We start from the raw sequence: 19,705 nt of genomic DNA, 5'->3' as shown, positions 1-19,705 counted from the left end.
TGGTGGGAGCACCGGATATTTATAGAGTAATAGTGAAAGGTAAATTTGGAAAATTTGTGTGCTTTGAATACTAGCCAAAGGAGTATGCCCTTAATGCTCGACGCACTAAGGAGCTCTTGAAAGTCTTGGGGCAAGGGAATGCCCTGACAGGAGTTGGGCGTTGGAATGATTCCTACGGTAGCTGCTTATAAAAACAGAAGTTCAAAGGCTAAATGTGTAAGGACTATACAGAAATGAATCAAGAGGCCATTGCCCTGGTCCAAGTGATACATAACAAGAACTGAACTAGGATGATGGCCGTGGAATGGAGAAGACACGAAGAGTATGGCAGACATAGAAACCCAGAAGGAACATTAACTCATCTGAATGTGGGAGACAAAAAACAATTAGGAATCAAATGTGACATTGTAATTCTAGGGGAAACTTCTGGACAGAACGGACTTAAAAGAATTTTAACATATTTATGCTTATTTCCTGTGTGTTTAAAATCCCTACTCCGTAGTGTGCCGTGCCTACCACTATTTCTATTCTTAAGCTATTATAAAATATTTTTTTTAAAACAGGAGACAGAGAGTTTTACTAACTCTAATCGATCCTGGAAAGCAGCACAGTATCAAATAAAATGAAGTGATCCAGGACTGAGGGGTAGAAGTTTGGGATCCAGCTCTTCCAGCTGTGTACCAGCTGTGTACGTGGAGCAAGTCACTGACCTCTCGAAAATGCAGCCTCTGCTAGACTTAATCGTATTCTAGCATCAGCTGATGCTGAGATGAAATTAGAAGTTGTCTGCAGCACGACATCAATGTTCCACTTTAGAGCTTTGACGGGAATGGTTCTGTGTTTGACTCTTTTCCTTGATTAATTCTTTGTATCAAGGCTATGCTGATTTGTGCACTAGAGCGAGACATGAGGTGGGAAGACTGGATGTTGCCTTCTGTAGAAGCCTTTAGTGCTCCATGCATAATAGGATTTAGTAAACACGTGCTGTTTATAATAAGAATGATGTCAGTTTCTATACCTATAAAGTTAAATGGTTGGACAAGATGATTTATTAAGTTTTTGATCTCCAATATTTGATGATTCTATCTAACCACCTTTCATCTTCATACCTACAGTCATGGTTACCTTGTGACATGAACATCTTTAGTGACACTTGCATGAATCACATTCTAATGTAATTCTATCACTGTTCAAATCAATACCTCCACCTCATAAAATCTAACTATGTGCTTCTATCCATGGTTGGCAGGGAGGAATAAACTTACCACAAGCATAATGATGTATTCTTTTGGCCATCACTCTTTTTTTAACCTCCCTCCATGTAGCCCTAAACTTCCAATGGAAAATCACATTCTTTCTTTTAGGAACCACCAGGAATTGTTTCAATTTTTATTTTGCTGAAATTTATCTTAATCTCTTTGCACTTAGACCTACTGAATGACATTTGATCATCTATTTCCTAACCCGCCTCCCAAGCACCGTGATCCAGGAAAAGTATTTCCTACCTCCTACTTTTTCTTTTATTGGTTCCTTTTATAAATTTGATTGTCATACTCTTTGGTCTAACATCTTTTCATAGGATATAATGTGTAGTTACATAAAATGACATAAACTGAAAATGAATCCAACTTTTGAGAAATAAATACTGTCTAGATAATCCATAAAGCAGTGACTTTTCTTTCATAGAGAAGTATAAATTACACTTAAAATTTTTTGTGATTTTTTTCCTAATTACTGGACATGCATTTTAACCTTTCTTTTAAATATGTGCTAACAAAATAGCCACAGTAAATTGGGATGAAACAGGGTTTGCTCCATATATCCTCCTGAGTGATAAATGTTTCTTCAAGTCTGAATGTGTGAAGCTCAGGAGAGATCTTGAAACTGGATCGATCCAATTTCTGGAAAGATCTATGAAATTCTATGAATATGGAGTTTATCAGAGTTTCTATCTGGCTGACTGTGGAGACTATACTCTCATTGATCTAAAAAATGTAAAGATAGCCTTACATGAACGATGGTCAATGGTTAAGAATTTTCTTCTGGAGACTTGAGTTTTGGTGAATATGACCCCAAAATTGCATCGTCTAATGAGTGAGAGTCACCTTGTCAGGTGATGTGATCATATGTGCAGAATGGAGGCTGAGACTTGAGGGGAAATTACAGTGCTGTTTGGAAACAAAGCATCAACATTTCTACCAAGAACAAACACATTTGGTGAGTATTAGCTGAGCAACAAGGAAAAATCAATTTGGAGATATCTTTAAAATAACTCAGTATTTGAACAATCAGTGAGACCTGGAAAAGCCTGTTTAAAGAGTAACAAGATAAAAATGCTGTCCGTGACAAACATAGGAAATGGCCAAGGCCTATAAAAGGCCCCAGCAGAACACGCAGTCCCAACTCAGAAACTCCTCCAAGCAACCCAACTCTCAACCCAGCTCCTGACACCATGGCCTGCTGCTCCACCAGCTTCTGTGGATTTCCCAGCTGCTCCATCAGTGGGACCTGTGACTCCAGCTGCTGCCAGCCAAGCTCCTGCCAGACCAGCTGCTGCCAACCAAGCTCCTGCCAGACCAGCTGTGGCATCGGTGGTGGCATTGGCGGTGGCATCAGTGGTGGCCAAGAGGGCGGCTACGGAGCTGTGAGCTCCCGCACCAGGTGGTGCCGCCCTGACTGCCGCGTGGAGGGCACCTCCCTGCCTCCCTGCTGCGTGGTGAGCTGCAGCCCCCCATCCTGCTGCCAGCTGCACCATGCCCAGGCCTCCTGCTGCCGCCCATCCTACTGTGGACAGTCCTGCTGCCGCCCAGCCTGCTGCTGCCAGCCCACCCGCTGTGAGCCCATCTGCTGTGAGCCCATCTGCTGTGAGCCCACCTGTTGAAAACCTCCTTCTGATGGGAATGCTGAGAAAATGGCACTTCAAACTAACCACAATGGAGTCCCAATAAACTGAGCCCCCAAACCTATAACCCAGTTTGCAACCTCTTGTTACAGGGCTACATAATTTCCCTAAGAGGTAAATTAATTTGTAACGGAAGACAAAAGTATTTCATAGACCCAGATATCAAGAGAAGTCCTACAATGTGAAAAGGATGTGGAATACTTTACTATAAATATCGTCTGAAATATTTCAACAGCTCGTTGGGTTTAGATTTAATAAAATTTGTCATTCTTCAGTGATGAAGTCGTTATTGGAGGTTTCTTTTCTTTGGAATTTGTTATTGATATTGGAGTACTGGGATTTTTCAAAATCTCAGTAAATGTGGCATGGCGCTATGGTTTTTCTTTATTATTGTGCTTTTAATAATGGTCTTTAAAAGGTGGTTTTCCTTTGTTTTGCCATTAAATTGGCCAATACTCTGCAGTCAAAATATATGATTAAAAGAATACATTGGTATTTAGGAAGTGCTTCCCCAGGTCCTCACATGTGCGAAGTGATGGGCTCGGTGTTCCAGAAGATCAGTTCTACAAAAAGGAATTTTATGTTGTTTAGCTTCTTGAGATATTGCCAAACCCACTCATTTCATTCATATATGATTCTGTGTACAGTTCTTCCCATCAACAAGGGTATAAAAAGGATAATACGTAATTGGAAAGACAGTAAACACAAGATTTTACAGTAATACCATAAGATGTAAAGACATCCTGAGTTCTAGTCCCCACTTTGTAGCTAACCATCCATGAATTCTTGAGCAAGTCCCTTCACCTACCTGGGCACCTATTTCTAACCTGGAAAATGAGAGAATTGAGTTTTATTACTTACAATATCCTTTCCAGGCATAAGATAGTAGGTCACTTGCTAAATAGGCGACACACTGACAATTAGTCCCTTCAGATGCCCAAAGGGGAAAAAATATTCAGTGGTCAAATAATTTTGTATGTGTGATCACTATATTGAAGTTTTATATAAAAAGCACATTAGAATATTAAAGGGACTGGGATGTCCTGCAATCAAGGAATCTCTACAGCCATCACTCCCAATTTCATTTAACCAGGGAATCCTCCATTCACTTATTGACAACTAACATCCTGTAACACTAATCTTCCTCAAAATATACTTTGGAAAATGATGAAAGGGAATTTGATGATGAAATGATGGATGATGAAATGATGTTCATCACTTCATTTCATTCAAAGGGAATGATGAAATGAAATGATGTTTCTATAATACCTATACAATTCTCTCATATATTGTGAAGTAGAAAAAAAAATAAATGTCCATTACTGGGATGTATTTAAATCAACATGATGTTGGCATACACTAACCCCATGCTTATTCTAATCTCCAGAGAGAGTTCTAGAAAGAAGTAAGGATGAAATAAAAGACACATAATAGAGCTTCCATTCTACTGGATAAAATCTTTGGCCATAAAATCAAAGTGGTGAGCCAACAGCTAGAGGTAGAGGGCAACGAGGAGTGATTGCTTAAAGGTTATTAGGTGCTCTTCTGGTGTGATGAAAAAGTTTTGAAACTAGAGAGAGGTGTGGTGGTTGCATAATATTGTGAATGCACTAAATGCCACTCAACTGTACACTTTAAAATGGTTAACTGTATGTTATGTGAATTTCACCTCAATTTAAAATAAAAAATCAAAGGGATGGGTGTCCACCAGCACAACTTCACAAGAATTAGAAAAAGGCATTAACTTTTGGTGGACATAGCCCAAGAAATACACAGCTTGTTGATCCTACAGCTCTTTGTGTGAAGAACAAGATTCTCCTTCCTCTGAGGGCACAGAGCCCCCATCACGGCATAGCCTACAAATTCACACACAACATCTCTCAAACAAGGTCAACACTCTATTCCCCCCATATACTACTCTCCTGTCTCCCATCAGGTTGGGAAGATTTAGGTTGGATGCACTTCTTACTTAGAAGGGCTTCAGCTCAGAAGCATCAAAAAGAGCCAGGCTGGTACTCAGGAGGGAAGAGAAAGATCTTGTTACATGGTTTAGGATAAAAAGTTTGGAATGTTCAGGGGCTGACCCAGTGGTGTAGTGGTTAAGTTCACACGCTCCGCTTCAGTGGCCCAGGGTTCATGGTTCAGACCCTGGGTGTGGATCTACACACCACTCATCAAGCCATGCTGTGGCAGTGTCCCACATACAAAATAGAGGAAGATTGGCACAGATGTTAGCTCAGGGACAATCTTGCTGAAGCAAAAAGAAGAAGATTGGCAACTGATGTTATTTCAGGGCCAATCTTTCTCACCAAAAAATAAAAAAGTTGAGAGTATTCATTTGGTTGGTGCATGAATCATGCCTTATTTCTCAGGAATCTAAGTAAGGCAGATGCAACTGATTTCAAGAACTGATAAAAGAGAGTTTAAGGAATTGGAAGAACCCCCAAAACTTGTAACTAGAAAAATGGAACCTGACATCTTAAAGAAAGATAACTCAACCCATTAGTATCTATAAACAGAAGACAAAAATTCAAGAATAACAAACAAACACATCCTCTCTTTTTGTGGTACTGGAATGGTCTGGGGCCCTAACTTAAACGAAGTAATGAAAACCAAAAAGAATAGGCACAGTAATTTAAAAAAAGCTTTAAATGTAAAGGTACTGGTATTTTTTTTTTCCCAAAGAAGACATAGATAAGGTATCCAGTATTTAAACAGGGTAGAAAATCTACAGAGGGAAACATCACCAATGATACAGCTTCTTACTCTATTTGAATGAGAAAGAATCAAGAAGAAGTGGATTTAAGTGGTAGGAGGAAAGAACTTTATTTTCTTGATTTCTTTGGAGGAGCTAAGGGAATGTTCAGATTAGTCTTCATTCTGTGGCACAGGAGGAGAATTCTCAAATTTTATGCATCATATCTTATGTTATGAGTAATTTTAAGTATCAGTTTGATTGGGCTAAGGGATGTTCAGATAGCTGGTAAAACATTATTTCTGGGTGTTTCTGTGAGGGTGCTTCCAGGAGAGATTAGCATTTGAAGCCAGGGATTGAGTAAGGAAGATGGATCACCCTCCTCAATGTAGGTGGGCACCAGTCAATCCGTTGAGAGTCTGAATAAAACAAAAAAGGTGGAGGAAGGACGAATTTGCTCTCTTGCTTGAGCTGAGACATCCGTCTTCTCCTGTCCCTAGAATTCAGTGCTCCTGGTGGGACTTCTCAGCCTCCATAATTGTGTGAGCCAATCCCTCATAATAAATCTATCTATCTATCTATCTATCTATCTATCTATCTATCTATCTATCATCTATCCATCAATCTATCCTATTGGTTCTGTTTCTGTGGAGAACTCTGACTAAAACACTTTATTATTAATAATTCTGTAAGGGCAGCTAAAGACCAGAAACATGAAAATTGAGTTAAATTTTGCACTGAAGGAGATGTTGAAAACAACGCCACAGTAGAAAAGCACAGAAATGGAAATCTGATATGCAACACTACTATCTCCAGTGCCCTTATTAATACATATTTCAACTGCTCAAACATGTGAACTTTTTGCAAGGGAGTTAATAAATCTTTTTTGTATCGAAGATTCTGCTGAATTTATATATGAATTTAGATAGCTCCTAAGATTGTAGCAATGACAAATCCACACATTTCAAGCATCCAAGGTGGAAAAATAGCTATTCAAAGAACCTGTGATGTAGATTTGCTTAAGGAGAAGAAGCGAAAGATTCACAAAGAACCCTACCATTTAATTCAAATTTGATGTGGGATTTGAAAATGTCTTAAGAGTTGTGATCGATACTCAAAGCTGTTATTTCTGGAGAAGCAGAACTAACACTTGGTTCTGGTCCAACCCTGTGAGTGGCATTTTAACTTCCGTTTGCCTGTAATAGAGTCCATGCTCCATGGAAGCCAGATCACCTCTCATTGCACCTAAACAAAACCATCTTCAGCTGCCTCATTCAAATCATACAAATTTTCCAGTGAATTGGATTAGTCTCTAGCACCTACAGTAAACTGCTACTGCAGATCTAACACACTATAGTATGCCACACACTCCAATATTAATATATTGAGTATGATTTTTATGCAGTTAAGAACATTTATTCTCATGACAAGATAAAAAATTTTGTAGCTATGCGTGGTGATGGTTGTTAAATAAACTTATTGTGGTGATCATATCACAACATATACATATATCAAATCATTATGTTGTATGCCTAAAAATAATACAATCTTACATATCAACTATGCCTCAATTTTTAAAAAATTTAAATCTATAGACTATCATAAAATCAAAGAATAGATGATGTCACAAGTCAAGCAAGTTCACTTTTTTAGCACTTGAGATTTTCTTGAAGTGTGCTTATTATACAGTCTAAAAAATAAAATAAAATCTCTAGAGAAATCTCTAATAAACGGTGCTATTATTTACCATAAGCTCTGCCTTTCTTCCCTTTACTCTCAAAAATGCCCAAAAGAAGAGGGCAAATTTTCACATCTGGCTTTCAGCCTTCGATTTTCCCTAAAACAACTGCTGCCGTGGAAAAGGGGGAATTGATTGTAGGGGCTAACAGTTTAGTGTGGAGTCAGACGTCATGGGTTCAAATCTCAGATTCAGCACTTCTTAGTGTGAACTCAGAGAAATGACTTAAATCTGTTTGTGGCTCAGTTTCCTCACATGAATGATGGGAATAGCAATGATACCTATGCCATAGGATTGCTGTGAAAATTAAATGAATTGGTACAAGCAAAGCACTCAGAACTGTTTGGGCATGTGACAAGTACTCCAAAAATGTTATCAGTGACAATTCATCCACATTTCTGGCCAGCTGAACCACTTTGCTTCACAGGCAAAGTGAAGATGGGAAAGGTAGAGAAGGGGCAGCAGTCAACACCGGAGGCCATGTGACTGAGAATTATACTGTCACGTGAGACCCAAGAGATCAATTATCAGAGTTAACATTGAATAATATTGACATTCCCTAAAGGTGAGGCATCAGTCAATTATTCTTTGGGCAATGAGCAAATTTTAACAAATATGAGGAATTAGGGGTTATGCATCCAACAAATTGCTAGTGACTACTTGACCATGGTAAAGAAACTTAATTAAAGACCAAATTAAATCAACTTTTAAAGGCTTTCAGAAGGTTGAACAAATAACTCAATTTGTTCAGGGCAATTATCATTCAGAGACAAGTTATTTTAAACACAAATGAGGAAGAGACTTTGGGAATTATGTAAATAATAGCTGGCCAAGGCTTATAAAAGGCCTGAGGTGGAAGTTGCTGCACAAACTCAAAACTTCTCAAAGCAACCCAACTCTCAACCCAACTCCTGACACCATGGCCTGCTGCTCCACCAGCTTCTGTGGATTTCCCAGCTGCTCCATCAGTGAGACCTGCAACTCCAGCTGCTGCCAGCCAAGGTCCTGCCAGACCAGCTGCTGCCAGCCAAGCTTCTGCCAGACCAGCTGTGGCATCGGTGGTGGCATTGGCGGTGGCATCAGTGGTGGCCAAGAGGGTGGCTACGGAGCTGTGAGCGCCCGCACCAGGTGGTGCCGCCCTGACTGCCGCGTGGAGGGCACCTTCCTGCCCCCCTGCTGTGTGGTGAGCTGCACCCCCCCATCCTGCTGCCAGCTGCACCATGCCCAGGCCTCCTGCTGCCGCCCATCCTACTGTGGACAGTCCTGCTGCCGCCCAGCCTGCTGCTGCCAGCCCATCTGCTGTGAGCCCATCTGCTGTGAGCCCATCTGCTGTGAACCCACCTGCTACTGATTGCCAACTTGAAGTTTCAACTTCCAGCTCAATTCATGACCTAAGAATCTCTTCAACCACCACTGGACCATTAACAAGTTCTTGACCTTTTATCTGGCTTTTGTTGTGGGAGTTACCAAATATTTGGGCCCCAAAGACCTATCTGATTCCGTTCAAAACTGGAAAGACATTGATCTCCCCACTGAGTCTGCCAAAATACAAATTTGGCTCACAAAATGGGAAAACCAATTTGCCTTGGGACCGATCTTCAGCAAGCATTTGATCCTACTTTCTGTGTTTCAGTGCTGCCAAGGTCATGGAAGAACCATCTGCCCTTCTCTGATACATTCATCTCCTATACTCCACAGTCCTGCAAATTGCACTTCCTATGAAAAAGGAATAATATACTGAAGTCTAATAAATTATATCTGTTTGGTGCAGCAAACATATCTCTTTTTCTTCATTGAGTGTGCTCATGATGTACATTTAATAGAAAATCATATGAAAGATTTTTAACCTGGTTTTGATATCCCACACTGCTCTTCTTACACTACGTTAGGAAATTTGACCAGATCCAATGGAGGTTGATCCCCATAAAATGACACAGCAACGGTGGTTACTGAGGGCCTCAGAAATGGCACAGGCTCTCTTACCATATCCTGACCTCACACAGTGCTTTCACAACTGGAAAGTTAAAGTCAGCACCTCTGAATCCAGAGCCAGAACAGGACCTATTCTTTCATGTCTGTTAAAGGAATGCTTTTCCAGGAAATCTTCAAACAATGGTAATGTATGCTGATAAACCACACTCTTCCATTTACCTGTAGTCTTGCAGAGCAAAGCAAGAGAACTATAAGTTGGGGAAGCCTCTCTGAGGATACATGCTTTTGGTTAGATGGGGATGTTTACTCCTAAAACTTTATTTCCCAGTTTCTAAACTGAAAGTGAGAATAATAGAGATTTTGCTCTAATTTTAGAATCAACACATCTACTTTGGTTTAAAAGGTTCACTCAGAAATACACATTTATTTATTATACGTATACATGCATTTATATATAATATACAATGAATTTGTACATATTTAAGCACAAGTATCAGGGAATGCTTCATGAATTTGGGTGGCTTTTTGGACAAGGATTAAGATTAATTCATTGGAATTGGAACTGGAGGGGACCGAGGTATTCTTTTTTATTGTGAATATTACTTTGGTTAAAACAACAATGCCTTATTCATTCATGGATTAATGAAAATCAAGAAATTAGAAAGCATGAACAAAGGATAACATGTAAGCAAAGACTCAGTTTCCATAACACATCATCTAGAGATCTGATCCAATCCAGAAAATACCCTTGAACAACAGAACAGAAATGGAGACACATTTTGCCCCTTTGATTCTAACCACCGACCACTTTCAGGTATCACTACCTAACAGCTCCTGCTGAGAAAAGCAAATATATAATAAACTTAAAAATATAAAATAAAAGTGACTTTGGTAAAATGCAAATTTGACTAGTTATCATTATCATACACTGCTAATCATTCATTCCCTCTTTTATTCAACAAGCATTTACTGAGCATCTGTAAGCAAATGGTCCAAAAGTACTATGTAGGATACCAAGGTAAATCAGACATGGGAAGATCACACCCTTAAAGCATGAATCATCTGGTAGAGAAATTATACAATTTTAGCCCTGGAGGTGTCTGAGAGATCCTCTCATCCTACAGATGAGTAAACCAATGTTCAGAGGGATTAAGTGACTTTTCTGAGGTTCACAGTCCCTTAATGGTAGAACAAGTTTGAGAAGACTATTTAGTGTAATTAATTAATTCTCAGTTAAGAGCTCAGTCCCCTACATCACGTGACCATCTCATACACCTAAATCTGGATCCAATTAAAGCCTCCTTCAGCTTAAAATTCTATGATTTTTTAAAATTCAAAAGCACGAACTAAAAGCAATTGAGGATTTATCAATTGGGGGATGATCGAATAAACTGTGGTATGGTCATACTCTGGAATACTGCATAGCTATTTAAAAGAATGAGTAATGTATATAGGATAGGCCAACAAAGTGCATAACCTAGGTGAAATGGATAAATTCCTACAAACACTCAACCTATAAAAACTGAATCATGAAGAAATAGAAAATCTAAATAGATCTATAACTAATAAGGAGATTGTATCAGTAATAAAAAAAAAACCTCCCAACAGAGAAAATTCTAGTATTAGAAGGCTTTACTGTGAATTCTACCAAACATTTAAAGAAAAATTAACACCAATCGTCCTCAAACTCTTCCAAAACATTGAAGAGGAGGAAACACTTCTGAACTCATTCTGTGAGGTCAGTATTATCTTGATACCAAAGCTAGACAAAGACACTACAAGAAAAGAAAACTATAAACCAATATCCCTGATAAGTATTGATGCAAAATTCTTCAACAGAATACTATTAAACAGAATTCAAAAGCACATTAAAAGGATTATACACCATGACCAAGAGAGATTTTATCCTAGAATGCAAAGATGGCTCAAAATATGAAAACCAATCAATGTATTACATCACATAGCATAATGAAGCGGGGAAAAACACATGGTTATTTCAATAGATGAAGAAAAAGCATTTGATGAAATTCAACACTCTTATATGACAAAAAAGCAAAACTCTCAACAAACTAGGAATAAAAGGAAATTTCCTCAGCATAATAAAAGCCATATTTGAAAAGCCCACATTATCACCATTCTCAGTGGTGAAAGACTGAAAGCTTTTCCTTTAAGATCAGGAGCAAGACAAGGATGCCCACTTTCACCCAATCTATTTATCATTGTACTGGAAGTCCTAGCCAGAGCAATTAAGCAAGAAAAAGAAATAAAAGGCAACAAATCAGAAATAAAGAAGTAAAATTATCTCTATTTGCAGAAGACATGATATTATATATAGAAAACCCTAAACACTCCACCAGGAAAATTGTTAGAACAATTCAACGAATTCAGTACAGTTACAGCTACAAAATAAATACACAAAAAGAGTTGCATTTCTATACACTAATAACAATCTATCAGAAAGAGAAATTAAGAAAACAACCCCATTTATAATAGTATAAAAAGAATAAATGCTTAGGAATAAATTTAACCAAGAAGGTGAAAGATCTGTACACTGAAAACCATAAGACATTGATGAAAGAAACAGAAGAAGATACAAGTAAGTGGAAAGGTATACCATGCTCATGGATTGGAAGAATTAATATTCTTAAAATGTCCATACTACCAAAGGTAATCTACAGATTCAATGCAATCCTTATCTAAATACCAACGGCATTTTTCACAGAAATACAAAAAAATCCTAAAATTTGTATGGGACACAGAAGATTCTAAATAGCCAAAGAAATCTTGAGAAAGAAGAACAAAGCTTCTTGATCTCAAGCTTTATTACAAAGCTATAGTAATCACAGCTAACAGTAACAGTATGTTGCTGACATAAAGGCAGACATATAGACAAATAGAATAGAATAGAATAGAATAGAATAGAATAGAATAGAATAGAATAGAATAGAATGGGAGAGCCCTTCAATAAACCCTCATACACACAGCCAAATGATTTTCAACAAGGGTGCCAAGACCATGCAGTGGGAAAGGACAGTCTTTTCAACAAATGGTGTTGGGAAAAATGGATATCCATATGCAAAAGAATGAGGTTGGGCGCTTACCTTACACCATATACAAAAATTAACTCAAAGTGGGTCAAAGATATAAATACAGGAGCTAAAACTATAAAACTCTTAGAAGAAAACATAAGGGAAAGGCTTCATGATTTGGCAATGACTTTTTGGATATGACAACAAAAGTGAAAAATAGATAAATTGAACTACATCAAAATTAAAAACTTCTGTTCATTAAAGGACAGAGCTAACAAAATGAAAAGGCAATCTACAGAATGGGAGAAAATATTTACAAATCATATATCCAATAATGGATTAATATCCAGAATATATAAAGAACTCCTAAACTCAACGACAAGAGCAACAAAACAATTAAAAATTGGGCAAAGGACTTAGGCATTTCTCCAAAGAAGATATGCAAATGGCCAACAAGCACATGAAAAGAGGTTCAACATCACTAATCATTACAAAAATTTAAATCAAAATCACCATGTCAGACCACCTCACACACATTAGAACGGCTACTCTCAAAAACCCAAAAAGCATTGACAAGGACGTGGAGAAATTAGAACCTTTGTGCACTATTAGTGGGAATGTAAAATGGTACAGTTGCTATGGGAAACAGTTACTCAAAAAAGTAAAAATAGAATTACCATATGATCTACCAAGTCTACTTCTACGCATATACCCAAAAGAATTGAAAGCACAGTCTGGAAGAGATATTTGTACACCCATGTTTATGGTAGCTGTTGGAGGAGGTAATTGAGAGGACGTGACCACCAGTCGACCAAAGAGCTGGATCTGGGCAATCGGAGGCTCCTCCCCTGTCCTTGGAATGCATATTCTGCCTACCCTTCCCACAATGGGAGCCACTTCAAGGATAAAGCCTTGAGAGAGCAATGTGTTGTTAAACCATCTGGACGACATACATGACCAAACCTAGTGAAGGCCTCCATATAAACTTTTAAGATTTTACTACAATTTAATTTTTAAAAAACAAATATGTATAGGAGACCAAACTTTACTGAAGTAGAAGACATATGTGTGTATATGGTGGTTTCTGTTTGTGAAAACAAGAAGAAAGATGTCAAAGAACATGCATCAGACTGGTAATACTGATTATCTCTGGACTACTAGTTTTGGAAGGTATGTGTATCTTTGGGGGAAGGGGGGAAAAATATTAACTTTCTTTATATTCCTATGCACTGTTTGGCTTGCTAAAATGTGTATTCATTGCTAGCCCATATTTTCAATTTAGTAGAGTCAGAAAACAATCTATTAGCAAAAGACATTAAGGGTTTCAGGAGAGAATATGTACACTGATGATCAAAGGAAAAAATACTCCTTAGAGCTCTGAGGACGCTATATCTTGCACAAACTGATCATAGACATGCATCTTTCGAATGTTGATGATGAGGTGATAGCTCATGTTTTGATGACACTAATGTTAGTCATTCCAAGTCTGGACAAATTGCTCATGAAATCATGATCCTTAATTGAGTGACCACCTTGGAAGGAAATGTTAAGTTTAGATAAACTCTGCCTAAAGGTTATCAAAGGACAGGTATGACCAAGCAAGCCTGGGCAATGGTTGGCCCAAGTCTAGTCTGTCATGTGACTTGCATAAAGAGGTGCTCCATGATTGGCTTCCATAATGAGCCTTCACTTGCTCCAGAGGGCAAAGAAGAAACATAATGAGATTTAATTGAGCAATGACAAAGCAGACTATTGAAATGCTATTTATAACTTTCTAAACAACTCAGGTGTTAGCCAATCAGAGACCGACTTTTCAAATAGTATCAAGCAAAGATGCTAAATGTTGGGGAAATACGAAGCTCTAGGGAATGTATAAAAGGCCAGATGTAGAGGGGGCAGCCAAAACTCAGAAACTTCTCTTAACAACACAACTCTCGACCCAACTCCTGACACCATGGCCTGCTGCTCCACCAGCTTCTGTGGATTTCCCAGCTGCTCCATCAGTGAGACCTGCAACTCCAGCTGCTGCCAGCCAAGGTCCTGCCAGACCAGCTGCTGCCAGCCAAGCTGCTGCCAGCCAAGCTCCTGCCAGACCAGCTGCTGCCAGCCAAGCTTCTGCCAGACCAGCTGTGGCATTGGCGGTGGCATCAGTGGTGGCCAAGAGGGTGGCTATGGAGCTGTGAGCTCCCGCACCAGGTGGTGCCGCCCTGACTGCCGCGTGGAGGGCACCTCCCTGCCTCCCTGCTGCGTGGTGAGCTGCAGCCCCCCATCCTGCTGCCAGCTGCACCATGCCCAGGCCTCCTGCTGCCGCCCATCCTACTGTGGACAGTCCTGCTGCCGCCCAGCCTGCTGCTGCCAGCCCATCTGCTGTGAGCCCATCTGCTGTGAGCCCATCCGCTGTGAGCCCATCTGCTGCCAGTCCACCTGTTAAAAGCAAGGTTGCTGATTAGTTAGGAATGAAAGGGGAAGCAGAGCAAAACTGTGATGATCTCTGAAGAAGTGTTCAATTTTACTTGGTTGCTGAGTATCATAATGTTTCTAAGCTGCTCAGAAATAACAAAAATCTTAGTCAAGACCCTCTTGGATATGCTGCATTAGCCCACTAAACATATATGTCGGTCAGAGTGTCTGAGTATCCTGCCTTGCCTGAGCAGGGTAGGAGGGTAGGGTAGTTCTTCATTTCAGTGACATCTCTGCTCTCCTCCCTATTTCTTGATCCCCATATATTTTCAGATCTGCTTTCTCCTTGAATATCCCCTGTTAATTTCAAATAAAATATTTAAATGTGCAAAGCAAACTGAGTTATTTTCTTCCTTCTCCCCTTAAGCTTGTCCACCTTTAGCTGGAATTCAAGAAGAGCGGATTTGCATTTTGATAGTAATCCTAAGGCCTAAACATAAAGTCTAAACCAGAAAGATTAAATACAAATTACACGATGCTTGAATCCATCCGTTAAAAAAACGTTCCATGCATTAAATAACCTTCATAGTTATTCAAACACATGCTCTAATCTGTTAGGATTAGGTCTAGACTAATGGAGCCACTTCTAGCTAAAAATTTCAGGTTGACCAAAGCTATGGGATTTCTACCCAGTGTACTTCTACTATTTTTAATCTCCTTTCATTTAATATATTAGATGTTCTCCTTTATGCATGCCAATATCTAAGGAAATTGTATTACCTACTAAATAAATTTTAAAATATCTACCATAGAGTCTTTCTTAGATATTATCTACTTTCCAAGAGCATTTCGGTTTAATTTCTATGCCTTAGCCTATTATATTCCTCCCACTGATCCCCAAAATGCTCTCTAGGTTTCAACTCCCAACACTCACCCCTGTTTACTGTAAGTATGTAGAATATCTCTCTGGCCTAGATGAGAGCAGAACAACTAGCTAAGGAGGTACCCAGTGAGCCCCACCATCACCATTTGTCAGACACATGCATTAGAAATTTGAAACAACTATATATTTTGCACTTGGCAAAGATATTCTCTTAAGAAGTTAACACAAAACTAGAACAAAAATACCTTTATCATTTAATTTTTCAATTCTTCGTTAAGCGTTTGAGTACAACAGACAAAATACAACAGGACACTTTAAGAAAAACATTTTCCGAGTTATTTACAAGCTCCCAGCACTTACCCCTATCATTTCATTGGCAGCAAGGATAGATCACAGGCAAGATGATGCATTTCAGAGGAGAATAAAATGGATGGCGGTGCCGTCTTCAAAATGTCGTGACTCCCAGATGTTTTTTCCTGAGCCTCGGTTCAACTACTAAATGTAGAAGAAAAATTTCAGCATTTCCTCGTCTCTTTTGATAATAACAAGGTTTCCTTCAAGAAAGGTACCACAGCTTGAAAGTTCCATTTAATCATTTATAAGTGGTACGGGCTTCCATGAATCACCCCTTTACTCCACCCATTCAAAATTAGATTCAGTAAACATTTATTAAGGTTCTTCCAGGAGCTAAGCACTCTGCTAGATACTTTAATATATGCTATGTTATTTGGTTCAAAAGAAAAGATTCCTGGCCTGGAATATGAACAATATTTACACATTTCAAATTGGTTGAAATCAAAGGAACTATAATGGTAATTTGATTTGATGTTGGAGTAAATGAGTTGGAAGCTTTTAATTATGCATGACCAAAGATACCCTTTCAATTCAGTGGATGTCCTGATGTCTATATTCAAGAGAATTCAGTCTAAATATCCAGAAGGAAAAAGTAATCGTTAAAAACAGGAGCACAATTACTCTTAGCCTTAGTGATCTGGACAGAGTGTCACGTGGAACAGCCTCCTCTGAAAATCAAGGGGGTTGACGTGGACTAAAACGGGAGGGCTCTTTGAACATGGGAAACCACAAACATATTCCAAAGAGCAAAGGACCAATATGAGGAGTCCAAATGAAACTATAAAATGAAGTAATTTCTAAACTGCCGCTCATAATACGTCATAAGTATTTTAACATAAGCCAATCATAGGACCACTGAGGAACAAATTTAAACAAAAACAAAGAAAATATGTTAAGAATTTTATAAACAGCGCTGGCTCAGATATATAAAAGGCCCGACATAGAAGTCACCACCAAAACTCCAACCCAACACTGCTCTCAACCCAACTCCTGACACCATGGCCTGCTGCTCCACCAGCTTCTGTGGATTTCCCAGCTGCTCCACTGCTGGGACCTGTGACTCCAGTTGCTGCCTGCCAAGCTTCTGCCAGACCAGCTGTGGCATCGGCGGTGGCATCAGTGGTGGCCAAGAGGGCGGCTACGGAGCTGTGAGCTCCCGCACCAGGTGGTGCCGCCCTGACAGCCGTGTGGAGGGCACCTCCCTGCCTCCCTGCTGCGTGGTGAGCTGCACCCCCCCATCCTGCTGCCAGCTGCACCATGCCCAGGCCTCCTGCTGCCGCCCATCCTACTGTGGACAGTCCTGCTGCCGCCCAGCCTGCTGCTGCCAGCCCACCTGCTGTGTGCCCACCTGCTAAAAGCCAGGCTGCTGATTTTCAATTGCCCAGGACACAGTATCTCTGAACACTTAATATCCTCAACCCACCCCTGGACCACTAACAAGTTCTTAGACTTCCATTTGGATTTTTGTTCTCAGGGCTACCAGGTATGTGAGTTCTATCTGATTCCATTCTACAATGAATAGCCTGACTCTCCACTGAGGACACAGAAATGCTGGAACCCACCTCCTGATCATCAAATTACTTTGAATATGCTATTTCTGATTTTCCTGCAGGATTGAAAATTACTGTCATATTGTGGAATTTATGCTTGAGAACTGTCCACAAGTCTAATTTTTCCCTACTTTATGATCTATTTTTAGCTTCTGTTTCCCTAAAAATTTTTTCAACTTCAAAGGCACCGGAGTATAATCAAGCAACTTTCCTCAGATGTCACCAGAGAAAACTGAAGCTCTTCACCCAACATTCAACTTTTAAGAAGTAGGCTAGACTTTCCCATATTTCAACATCTGATTCCATCCTTTTTTTTTATCATAATGATCTTGCCTGTTGGCTATTTCAATTATATCTGTGATACAGCGTCTTCTGTCATTTCTTAATAAATATTATACACTAGGCAAAGAAATCATGGTTTGTGTTTTCACTTGTACATAAAATGGGTTAATTGTTTATAATTCAACAATGCCTACTTGAAAGAAATGCATTTGTTTCTTTTTAAAAGAGACTGAAGTCATATATAGTATATCCATTCATTCATTCAAAAAAATTTATTGACACCACTTCTAAAGCAAGAAACTTGGAGATCAGAAAGACGAAGAATTAATTCTTATCCTTGAGGACTTTACCATCCAGAAAGAAAACTATGTGTGGGAAAATAGTTACATACAATGCAATGAGATAAATTGTATTCTCTTAGCAGTTGATAGAAGAAACCATGCTGTAGCTTAGGGATGGATGCTTTCATGACCAAGATGCCTTGATAGTCTAACTTTCAATAAGTGCATCACATGAAACATGCGTGTTGGTAACCCCAAGAGTCTAAGAGAAGGATATGAAACAATTACACGTGAGACAAAGAGAGGAATATTTTTTACTTCAGAAAGGGAGTGAAGAAAATAAAGAAGAGAGGAGAGATCTAGTCAAGAAGTCATGAATAGTACTCCATCATCCCTCCCCATTGTTACCAAATTCACACAATCCTTGGGGCGGGTCAACTCTCATGTGAAAACCAGTGAAGGAGCTGAGTTTCATGTCAGGGTTGGTTCAGGGGAAGATGGAGACTGCCGAGGAGCCCGGCAGAGTAGAGGGAATCATAAGAAAGTAATGCCTCAGGAACTCTCAGAAATTATGCAGGTGCTCTGGATGGCCACTGCTGTGGAAAGTAACATCGTGGTTATGTGGACTGCAAGAAGAAGACAGAAGGGACAGTAACAGGATTTCACAACAGAAGGAATCACTTCAGGACCAGAAGGGGCTATGCTGGAGATGGCATCAGGGAAGGCTTCACAAGGGAGGTAATCTTTAAAGTGGGCCTTGAAGATCACTGTAAATGGAAGGAGAAGAGCGAGTAAAAATGAGCCCAATCTGCATGTCTATTAAAATGGCTAGAATTCAAAGCAACACCACCACCAAATACTGGTGAAATGCTGGTGGAGCAATAGGAACTCTCACTCATTGCTGGTGGGAAAGCAAAATGGTACAGCCACTTTGGAAGACAGTTGAGCCATTTCTTATAAAGCTAAACACAGGCTTGCCATACAACCCAGCAATTATGTTCCTGAGTATTTTCCCAAATAAGCTGAAAATTTATGTCCACACAAAAACCTGCATGTGAATACTTACAGCAGCTTTATTTGTAATCGCCAAAAATTGGAAGCAATCAAGATGTCCTTCAATAGGCGAATGGATAAACAAACTGTATTACATCCTTACAAGGGAATACTATTCTGTGATAAAAAGAAATGATTTATCAAGCCACAGAAAGACATAGAAGAATCTTAAGTGCATCTGCTAAAAGAAAGAAGCCAATCTGAAAAGGCTGCACACTATCTGATTCCAACTATATGACATTCGGAAAAAGGCAAAAGGATGGAGACAATACCAAAGATACCAAAGAGTCTTGCCTACTGTGTCCTGCAGAAGTCTGTAGTCCAACACCAAAATACAAGCTGATGAATTAAAAAAATAAAGTTGCAGAAATAGAGAGACAGGACAGGCCAATGAAATCTAAACAGAAGCCAGCTATGGGCTTCTGAGAAAGCATCCCTTTGTTGATAAAAGGGACATGAGTTGCTGGTGCCCCCACTTCCTCTTCACCCTGACTCTTCTTACTTTAAACATAGTATGATCTTGGGGATACAAAATCACAAGAGAATGGGAGAGATGCTGATCCTGATATAGTGGAGCCTCTGAACCAATGCTAGCAGCTGCCTATC

General features: G+C 39.4%; 4 protein-coding genes across 4 annotated transcripts; all 4 read left to right on the top strand.

Moving 5' to 3' along the window:
* The first annotated feature begins 2,381 nt into the window (after positions 1–2,381).
* Positions 2,382–3,197, top strand: LOC106826554 (keratin, high-sulfur matrix protein, B2A-like). The gene has a single exon (XM_014833947.3). The coding sequence runs from the start codon at positions 2,453–2,455 to the stop codon at positions 2,879–2,881; it is 429 nt and encodes a 142-aa protein (XP_014689433.1). The 5' UTR covers positions 2,382–2,452; the 3' UTR covers positions 2,882–3,197.
* Positions 3,198–8,206: 5,009 nt separating this feature from the next.
* LOC106826496 (keratin-associated protein 1-4-like) lies at positions 8,207–9,127 on the top strand. Its single transcript, XM_014833861.3, has one exon. The coding sequence runs from the start codon at positions 8,255–8,257 to the stop codon at positions 8,684–8,686; it is 432 nt and encodes a 143-aa protein (XP_014689347.2). The 5' UTR covers positions 8,207–8,254; the 3' UTR covers positions 8,687–9,127.
* Positions 9,128–14,146: 5,019 nt separating this feature from the next.
* LOC106826495 (keratin, high-sulfur matrix protein, B2C-like) lies at positions 14,147–15,249 on the top strand. The gene has a single exon (XM_014833860.3). It carries the CDS (start codon positions 14,251–14,253, stop codon positions 14,725–14,727), a length of 477 nt encoding a protein of 158 aa, XP_014689346.3. The 5' UTR covers positions 14,147–14,250; the 3' UTR covers positions 14,728–15,249.
* Positions 15,250–16,905: 1,656 nt separating this feature from the next.
* On the top strand, positions 16,906–17,886 carry LOC106826497 (keratin, high-sulfur matrix protein, B2C-like). Its single transcript, XM_014833862.3, has one exon. The coding sequence runs from the start codon at positions 16,932–16,934 to the stop codon at positions 17,286–17,288; it is 357 nt and encodes a 118-aa protein (XP_014689348.2). The 5' UTR covers positions 16,906–16,931; the 3' UTR covers positions 17,289–17,886.
* Positions 17,887–19,705: the final 1,819 nt, after the last annotated feature.

This window comes from Equus asinus, chromosome 13 (genome assembly GCF_041296235.1).
Source record: "Equus asinus isolate D_3611 breed Donkey chromosome 13, EquAss-T2T_v2, whole genome shotgun sequence".
In the NCBI taxonomy this organism is placed as follows: Eukaryota; Metazoa; Chordata; class Mammalia; order Perissodactyla; family Equidae; genus Equus; species Equus asinus.
This window is presented reverse-complemented; position numbering and strand designations above follow the sequence as displayed.

Excerpts from the sequence above, each read along its gene's own strand:
- LOC106826554 (XM_014833947.3), top strand. The coding sequence starts at position 2,453 with ATGGCCTGCTGCTCCACCAGCTTCTGTGGATTTCCCAGCTGCTCCATC.
- LOC106826496 (XM_014833861.3), top strand. The coding sequence starts at position 8,255 with ATGGCCTGCTGCTCCACCAGCTTCTGTGGATTTCCCAGCTGCTCCATC.
- LOC106826495 (XM_014833860.3), top strand. The coding sequence starts at position 14,251 with ATGGCCTGCTGCTCCACCAGCTTCTGTGGATTTCCCAGCTGCTCCATC.
- LOC106826497 (XM_014833862.3), top strand. The coding sequence starts at position 16,932 with ATGGCCTGCTGCTCCACCAGCTTCTGTGGATTTCCCAGCTGCTCCACT.